At 47.9% G+C, this 9,571-nt stretch overlaps 1 protein-coding gene across 1 annotated transcript; it reads right to left on the reverse strand.

The window, feature by feature from the left end:
- Nucleotides 1-207: 207 nt before the first annotated feature.
- CENPA (centromere protein A) lies at nt 208-7,959 on the reverse strand. The gene is made up of 5 exons (XM_037066866.1): nt 7,641-7,959; nt 2,687-2,793; nt 2,226-2,303; nt 1,766-1,935; nt 208-1,456 (listed from the first exon to the last, which is right to left on the reverse strand). Exons 1-4 carry the CDS (start codon nt 7,774-7,776, stop codon nt 1,801-1,803), a joined length of 456 nt encoding a protein of 151 aa, XP_036922761.1. The 5' UTR covers nt 7,777-7,959; the 3' UTR covers nt 208-1,456; nt 1,766-1,800.
- Between the last annotated feature and the right edge of the window lie 1,612 nt (nt 7,960-9,571).

The raw sequence follows: 9,571 nt of genomic DNA on the forward strand, positions 1-9,571 counted from the left end.
CCAGAACGTAGAGATAAGCAAAAACAAAAATCCAAAAATGTAAGTGCCCAACTGTTACATACTATTGTTATACTATAACAACAGCATATAACCCCGTCGTGACGTCAGTTACTTTCCACATGTGACTGCTCCTGCCTTGGGTCCGGCATTTGAATACCGCACGGGGACACATGCTGGTTGCGGTGGTGTCCTGGTCAGAGCAATTTGAAAAAAAAGCTGGAGACGACAATCTTCTCATTCATAACACTCTGACAAGAACTTTAAATATATTCACAGATAAAATATATTAAAAAATAAATATACTCATAGATAGATAAGCTTTATTTAAATGCCTACATAAATACAAGTTGAGGTCAAACAAGGTTTTCCCAAAGCATGAATTTGTATTAAACGATAGAACTAGGTCCTTCCCTTTAGCTGGTCTCTGAGTTCAGTTGACTAGTCTGCCCTCTCTAATCAGTTTGACCAGACACAAAATCTAAAAGTCTTTGGGTGGCTGGCATTCCCTATTTGTCTGGGGATCTCTTAAAGGGCTTTCAGCTACCAGAGAAGGGCAAGGTTCTCGTCGCTCGTGTGCTACACCACTGGAGACAAAAGCACACCCTTCGATACTCTGGTTTAAACTTTAGCTGTTTGCAAACAGTGTACAGAGAACTTAATGTTAACACACAAAATATATATGTATGCTGTAACAGTAACTTTGCTTTAAACATTTTTCATTAAAGATTTTTATTTTTATTATCTCTCCACAAAGAAATTTATAAAAATATCTGTCAATACATTAAAAAGACACTCAGAAGTCTGGGAATGAAAAGTTCTAAAGTATAAACTGTGCTACATCCTCTGTGATTTACAGATAATAAAATTCTACCAGCTAAAATTTCTGAGTGATCTTGATAGAAATTTACTAAGAAGAACCAGAACATCAAACCTTAAAAGAGTTTTAGTTTTCACCCCAGACGAGTTTTGGAAAAGCTGTGACCCATCGGTGGGTACAGGCCACACAGACCCTAGTGGCTGAAGCTGACCCGAAGGACAGAGGTTCGTGTGCTGGACGCGCCAGGCTCTTCCCTGCAACTGACCAAAGTGCTCTTCTCTTATTTTTTCCTTTCCGTGTTGAACAGAAGTAAATACACGTATGGTAGAAACTTTAAATGGTCTGGGAAGATCTAAGATGATAGGCAGATATCAGCAAATCTGATGTCTTCAGAATCACTAGGCAGTCATATGAATAATTTACAAACGGAAGTCAACCCCCGAGTCCCTCCATCCGAAAACAGCTCCCAGGCCCCTGGAACCATGCGACTTTCTTATCCGCGTCCTCAGTTGCAGAGGGAAGCCACCCAGCCCGCTTCTTTTTCAAAGAACCAATTACGAAAGCAACACACGCACTCTACTCAGAAACAGCAAGTCCAGCACACCTCGGACTCCCAGCCGGAGTCCCGCTATCTCCCCTGGAATGAAGGAATCACATTTACTAACAAGGCATTTTCAAAGGTAAGAAAACCTTCTCTTAGTCAAAAGGAGGTCGCTTAGTCCTTGTAAAAGGGAGAGGCTTAACTCTTGACAGAAATTTGGGTTGTCTGGTCATTACTTTAGGGTGTGAGCCACAGCGTCCCAAATATTTAAGGTAAAACCAGGTCAAACTTCTCAAGAACAAAGGGAAAGCAAGTCGGCAAGGGGCTAAGGATGGAGGAGACATTCCTTCAGAGAAACTCCCTGCTCCCCACTGATGAGAAGCCCAGTGCCCCGCCCACTCCACCTCTGGTGAGCCGGACAGGTGTACCCAGCAGGGGCAGCTCAGCCGAGCCCTTCCTCGATGCCCCGGATCCTCCTGGCCAGCTGCACGTCCTTCGGGAAGAGGGTAACGCGGCCGGCGTGTAGGGAGAGGAGGTAGGCGTCCTCAAAGAGATGCACTAGAAAGGCTTCTGCTGCCTGGGGAAAGGGACAGAAGTAGACCCACCTAGGCAAGGGCGCAGGGCCACTTTCTCCTTGGGGACCTGCTGAACTTAGTCTCTGAGGGCTCAAACGACTAAAGGAAAGACTGTTCCTGAATGAGACCGAACTGCCTGGGTTTCTGCTACCGCCAGATCAGACCCAGCCTCCAAACCCTGGGTGTTCTTGGGGCTCTTTTCAAGGAGGTGTGAGTCAGTGTGAAACACCCCACAGCCAGCCCTGTGCAGTTCCAGAACACTCCTCCCCCACTGCACTGTGGCCCCCCTTACCTCCTGTAGGGCCAGCAGGGCGTGGGCTTGCCAATTGAAGTCCACACCACGAGTGAATTTAACACATATTTCTCTTGCCTGTGAAGGAGTAGAGATGGGAGGCAAAGGAGAACGGGGTGCGGTGGGGTGGGAGCAGAGTAAAAGAAGAGACTGGGGAAGATGAGACTTCAGTGAGCCTCTGGGAGGGAGGAGGGGATCTCCCAGGGCAGGGGTGAAGGGTTTTATTTACAAAATCAAAGAGTACCCTTTCAAAGGTGGTGGTGGGGCTTGGAGATTAATTCCATAAAGAATTGGAAGGTACCCTGGGCAGGCCCTATCTTTTAGAAGATGAAGAGTCCCCTATTAAGTAAGAGAAGAGGTCCCCTGGCTATTTGGGCAAGAGACGATAGGGTCCCCAATACCTTGGAAACTTAAAGAAAGGACGCAGCATAGGGGTGGGCAGGAAGCCCCCTGGAGCTCACCAGGCGGCAGAAGGGGGTCTTCCTTAACAAAAGCTGTGTGCTCTTCTGAAGATTTTTGATCTCCCTCAGAATCAGATATCTCCGCCGCCGACGACGGAAGGAAGGGCCTGGGCAAAAGAGTTGGTCATACAGGTGAGGGGCGCTGGGGAAGGGGGAGCCCTGCCGCTTGGCTGCCCCATAATACGGTCCACAACACTGGGGGTTCTGTTTTATTCACCCTGGCTATCTTCAGCGACTGGAAAAGGGCAGAGAGGTGCTAAATAAATACCTGTTAAATGACCGGATGATCCTTTGAGGGTCTTACTGACCCTCAATAATGACCCTTCGACCCTTTGAGGGTTGAGCGTATTATCTTAAATGCCTTTCCCGACTCCCAAGCCCTTGCAACTGGTGGGTCACCTCCCTCGGCTGGGCTCCAAACCCTTCTATCTTCCCCCCCTCAGCTGCAAACCCACTTTTTCGGTTTTTAGGTCTTTATTTTATTTTCTGGAGCTGGAAGGAATCTCAGAGGGTATCTCGTACAGTTCCCTCGTCCTGGTTACCCTTAGGCCCGAAGAGGTGAAGACATTTGGCCAGAGCTTGTTAGCAGCCTCAGTGGGAACCTTGGAAGTGGCAGAACTCAGCACCACGTCGAGCCATGAGGCTCGACGTCTAGTTCCAACAATAAAAAGAAAGAAATCTTAAAAACATTCCCCAAAGTAGAAATAAAAAAAGTCCAACTCTCTGACTAGAAATTAAAAACACAGGAGTACAAAAATTTTTTTCCCCTAACTCTTTTGCTAAAGAGGAAATTTAATTTAAATGAGCCTATTTAGAACTGACTAAAAATAAAAATTTTACATCTCAAAACTTATGGGATAGAGCCACATCTTACTAGAAGAAAATGTGTTTGTACCCTCGAGATCTGTTAGAAAACAAGAATGTGGCCCTGGCTGATGTAGCTCAGTGGATTGAGCGCGGGCCTGCGAACCGCACAATCACGGTTCGATTCCCAGTCAGGGCACATGCCTGGGTTGCAGGCCAGTTCCCGGCAGGGGACGCACGAGAGGCAACCATACATTGATATTTCTCTCCTTCTCTCCTTCCCTTCCTCTCTAAAGATAAATAAATAAAATCTTAAAAAAAAAGAAAGGAAAGAAAACAAGAATGTGAAAAGATATCTGACCTAAGCGGTCAACTCAAGTATCAGGAAGAGAATTAGTAAAATAAGCCAAAAGAGCCCTGACCCGCGGGGCCTAGTGGGTTGGGCACTATTCTGCAAAGCGAAAGGTCGCTGGTTTGATTCCGGTCAGGGCACGTTGCCTAAATTGCTGGTTCGGTCCCTGGTTGTTGGGGGTGCATTGGAGAAGCAACTGATCAATGTCTCTCTCCATTTCTCCCTCCCTCTGGCTCTAAGAATAAATACATAAAACCTTAAAAAAAAAAAGAGAAAAAAAAAGAGCCCTGGCTGGGTGGCTCAGTTAATTGGAGCATCATCCTATACACCAAAAGGCTGCAGGTTCGATTCCCAGTCAGTGCACATACCTAGGTTGTGGGTTTGATCCTGGGTCAGGGTGCATATGGGAGGAAACTGATCAAGGTTTCTTACATCATTATCTCTCTCTCTCTTTCTTTGCCTCTCTCTAAAATCACTAAACATATCCTTGGGTGAAATGAGAAAAAAAATTTTAAGTAAGCCAAAAGAAGGTAGAGCCAAAGAAATATTCAATAAAATGAATTAATAAAAAAAGATTAAAACAAAAAAATAGTAGAGCTGATTCATAAATTAAATCAAGGACCAATAAAAATAAATGAACCTCCGATAAGCTGAATGAAGAATAAAAAAAAAAGAAACCCCCCCACAAAAACATTTGGAAGGGGAGAATCAGCTTCAGAAATGTTACTCAAGGTGCAGCCAAGAAAAGAGAATCCACACCGAGTAGTTCAACAGAAGGGATTCAACCCAGTGAACTCATCGCAAAGGGCCAGAGGGGCTGCAAGAGCAAACGGGGCCCGGGGGGCAATGCAGAGACGCCCTGTGCCGAACAGTTGCTGGTGCGGACTTTCTCCCTGGGGTGGGCCACATGGGCCAGAAAAGCAGGGCCATGTCCAGGGCACTGGTGACATTTAGGAGAAGGAGGGAGGTACATGCCCAGAAAGCCAGAGACTGGCACCCGCCTCCCTCCTCATCACCAGTCAGCAACCCAGGCCCTGGAGGCGCCTCTAATACACAGGCAGCAGTCACAGAGCAGGACCAAAGGTCACCAAACAATTTCTGAAGGCCAACGCCATGAAACGAGGGAACAAAACTCAATGAACCAGAGGAATCTGAGTCTGCAGAGAGAAGGGATAGAGATTTGGGAGGAGAAATGTACATCAGAACCTCGGGTGGGGGGGTGGCGGGGAAAGGGCAGATAGGAAGCCATGAGCCAAGAATGACGGTTAGGGAAAGGAGCCGATGAGAGAGCTCATGGGAAAGGACGGGACCGAACATTAGGTAGTTGGGTCTGGAGTGTCAGCGTGTGCTGGGCTGATGGGAAGTCATGGCAGAGTTTTAAGCAGGGCAGAGAGGTGATCAGTGTGAAGACCGTTCCAGCTGTTGTATAAGGTAAGGGACACACGTGGAAGCGGGGTAGTGGCTGGGCTAGGATGCTCGTGGCTTGGACCAGGCTGGGGGTAAAAAGGGGGGTGGTGAAGGATACAATATGGAGGTAGAATTGCCTGGACTTACGTTTGGATTGGACATGGAGGCGACAGAAAAGGACTTCTCTCAGGTTTCTGGCTTGAATACCCGGGTGGGGAGCTGTACCATTTACTTAAGTGGGGAAAAGTAGGGATGAAGAGGTAGCGGGCAGTCATCAAAAGTTCAGCTTTTTCAGTATGTTTACTGTGATGTACCCAAGAGCTCCTGGGAAGACAGGCAGTTGGCTGTAGGCATCTGGGCTGGAAACAGCAATGTGCGAGCTGTCCACGTGTGAGTGGTATTGCAGTCGTGGGAAGGGGAGACCACCTGGGGAAGGGGAAGAACACCAGGGACGACCAGCATGGAGGTGCCGAGAGGCAGCCTGGCAGCAAGAAACGCTGAGCGGGAACTGCAGAGTGTGCAGTATCACAGGAGCCGAGGGGACAGAGTGTTTCAAGGAGACAGTGGTGCACTGTGTCAAATGCTTCTGAAAGGCAAGCGAGGAAAAAACACAAACATGTCTACTGGGTTTTGCAACACAAAAGCAGCTGGTGACCTTGGCAAGAGGAGTTCAAGTGCACTAGAGGGAGGGGCAGCCAGACTGAAATGCGTCGAAGGATGATGGAGACAGGCAACAGACAGTGTGTGCAGACTTAAGTCTGGCTGTGTTTAGCAGGGCAGCTCGCAGGGCAGCAGAGAGAAGCGGAGAGTGTGAGGGAGCCAGGTTTCGGGGACCAGGACCGGCCCCTGTCCTTTGTCTTTAGATCAGAAAGAGTGGAGCCCATTTGCAGAATGCCACTGTGAGGAGCTCACATTTAATTCTGAGTGCAGGTGAAGAGGATCACACAAAGCTGCTGGGAATGTCAGCGAAGACTATGACCAAAGGCCCGGAGGGAGGAGGAGTGGCTTTTGATAGGGAGGGGGACGCCTAGGTTCTCTGCGTGAGAAGACAAGGGGAGTCCAGTCTGGAGGCTTCCATTTCCTCAGTGAGGCGTGAGGCAAGGTCGTCATCAGCTGAGAGTGAGATGGGTGTCTGCAGTCACTGGGGTTCCAAGAAGCAGAACAAGGCACAGACTAGTCACGGGAGAACGGGAAAGCGAGACTGCTAGTAAGACTGCTGGGCGTGTTCAGTGTCCGTTTGAGATAAACATTTAACTTAACCAGTAGAGAGATGCTTCAATACAGGAAAGCAACAGCAACCATCATACCTAACAATATTCCCGTTAGAATCACAAACAAGACAAAGATGGCCAAAATGCTGCTCTTACTTCAGTACCAGTCTCAGGGCCTCACTAATACAATACAATAAGAAATAAAATGCATACAAATGAAAAGGACTCAAAAGTCATTATCTGCAGACAATGTAATACAACTTCAATTAAGCGACTAAAAGATGATTAGGATTAACAAGAGAATTCAGCAAGTGGGCTGGGTGCAAAGGTTATTGACATTTAGGAAAGAAAAAGAAAATCTCCCATTCACAAGGGCAACATCTATGAACAAACTAGAACACACTTTTCCCTACCCCAGTCTTAGCTACCTAGCGGAAGGCAAGCAGCCCACAGTGCGGCCTCTCGTCCCCAGGCCCCAGCACAGGTACTGAGGCCCGCAGGCCGGTGCTCCTTCCGAGCGCGCACCTCCCCAAGGGAGTAAGGTGAGAGCTCTCTGCTGGAGTCAAGAGCCCAGGTGAAGGCTCAACACGGCCCCTTACGGAAGGAAGAACAGACAAAACGAACCTAGAAGGAAGGGCATTTGCTAACAGTAGAATTGTTGTTTGAAATAACCACGAAAAGCAGCCAGGAATTTTGCAATTTAAAAAAAGTACAAACACTGACTCGTAAAAAGCCTGTGCCCGCCAGAACCAGCTGTGCGACCTTCCTCAAGTTACCTGGCCTGCCAGAGCCTCAGAGTTCTCATCTGTAAAATGGTCACAATATAAAGTGGAGATAACTCTCGTGGAGAGTTCAGCTCAACGCCTAGTTAGGGGTGGGCACTCAACAAATGCGAGTAGTATCGAGAATTAGCCTTAGGAGCCGGGTAGTCTGGGCCAGACCTCTCTCCTCCTCGGAATTACCGTCCCCAGTCCCTCGCCCGGCGTTGGAACTTAGGACGTGCCGCGAGAGGATGCCAGGGGGCCCGCGTACCAGGAGCCGGGAGATCGGGCTCACTCAGGCTCAGTAAGGAGCCTCGGTTTTCTCGTCTGTGAAATGGGCACGCGGACTCGGCCGCGTCCAGCTCACAGACGGGCTGCTGGGGGGCCGGCTCGGAGGGACAGGGGCTGAGGTCGGTTACCTGTGGAAGGGGGCGGACGTGGGGTGGCCCGGGGCGGACGTGGGGTGGTGGGGGTCGGACGTGGGGTGGCGGGGGTCGGGCTAGCGGTGCGTTTCCTTGGGGTTTCAGTCTTGCGCTTCCGGCGGCGCGGGCCCATGGCTGACGCGGAGGGTCTGGATCCCGCGGCTCCTTCCCCGCCTTCTGGGTTCGGGGGTCGAGGCTGGCGTCCAGGTCAAGTCTAGGAGCGCCCCGGCCACGCGCGCCCGCAGAATAGTGCGCCACCTGCACTGACTGGGGTTCAAACGGCCCGCTCCGCCGAGTAGGGCTAGCGTTTTTTAAAACCCGAATCCTGCGACTCCAGTGGCTGCCGGGGGACCAATGAGGACACAGGCGGAGAGGCTAACGGCGGCGGTGATAGGAAGAAGAAGCGGGGACCTGGCGGATGGACGGTGCAATTAGCCAATCGACACTTGAAGAAGTGAAAGGCGGAGAGAATTTCTCCCGCCCTCTACTTGTTGGAGATGCTGTAAGACTTACGTCCTCGGGTGCCCTCTGGCGAGGAAAGGGAAGCTCAGTTCTGGAGATGCAGATGTGATTGTAGAACGCGTTTCTCTAGACAAATCACTTTGCTCAAATATTTTGTGTTTTGCCTTATCAACCCAGTGATGGCATTTAAAAATGAGGAGACAGACCAACAGAGAATGTGACAACTCCTTGTCGCGCTTGTGATTCTGCGAATATGACTTAGAAGCCGGTTTAACTGCACGTACATTATTGATGATTAGAGTCCTGGAACAACAAGAATTGGGGCTCTGTGGATGGGGTCAGACCATCCAGGCTTCAGCAGGGTCGCACTCTCCAGCATTACAATAGAATTAATAGGATCGTCCCATGGAAACATCACCTTCCCTTCCTGTTTCGGATAATCCGCATTCAGGCCAAATGTACAACTGGGTAGTGAGCATAAAGAGAGCATAAAGATTTTACTTTCTAGGCTGTGCTTTTTTGTATTTTCTAAATGATCTACAGTTAACACATACTATAATCAGAAAAAATGTTGTTACAAAATTAGCGATTTTGCAGAATCCCTGGGGTTCGCTGCAAACACAGTGGAAAACAATTGGTCAAAAAATTAAACATAGAATTAGCATATGATTCAGCAATTCCACTTCTGGATATATACTTAAAAGAACTCAAAGCAGGGACTTGAACAGTTATCTGCACACTAATATTTATAACAGTGTTATTCATAATAGCCAGAAAAGTCCAAGTGGATGAATACATCAACAAGTTATGGTATATACAATACAATGAACTACTATTCAGCCTTAAAAAGACAGTAAATTCTGGCACATGTTACAACATGAATGAACCTTGAAAGCATTCTGTTAAGCAAAATAAACCAGATACAAAAGAACAAATGTGTGATTCCACTTGTATGAGGTGCCTACAGAAAATTCATAAAGTAGGAAGGCGGTTGCCAGGGAGGTGGGTACAGGGGTGGGTACAGGAATGGGGGCTTAGTATTTAATGGAGACAGAGTTTCAGTTTGGGAAGATGGAAACATTCTGGAGGTGGATGGTGGTAGTTGTGAACAATGTAAACATTATTTAATGCCACCAAGTACATTTAATAATGGTCAAAATAGTAAGTTTTATGTTGTGTATATTTTACAACTAGAAAGAAATAAAGAGAAGGGAGGAAAGGAAAGGAAGATTTAATTGAACCCTTTGAGGTGCAATCAAATCATAGAAATATGATTGGTTGTCAGTGATCCAGGTCAACACAGAGACAAGAAGTCCCGCCCCCCAGTCCTCAGCACCTTGTGAGTCAGACAAAGCAAATCTTCACTCATTAATTCTGCTTTAGACATAGAGCTCCTACTTTGCTCTATTGAAGTAGAAAAAAGGGTAGAAGAAAACGTTTAAAAAAAATCTTCACCAGAGGAAATG

The sequence above is a fragment of the Sturnira hondurensis genome, unplaced genomic scaffold, assembly GCF_014824575.4.
Source record: "Sturnira hondurensis isolate 20B ecotype Veracruz unplaced genomic scaffold, ASM1482457v3 Scaffold0016663, whole genome shotgun sequence".
NCBI lineage: Eukaryota > Metazoa > Chordata > Mammalia > Chiroptera > Phyllostomidae > Sturnira > Sturnira hondurensis.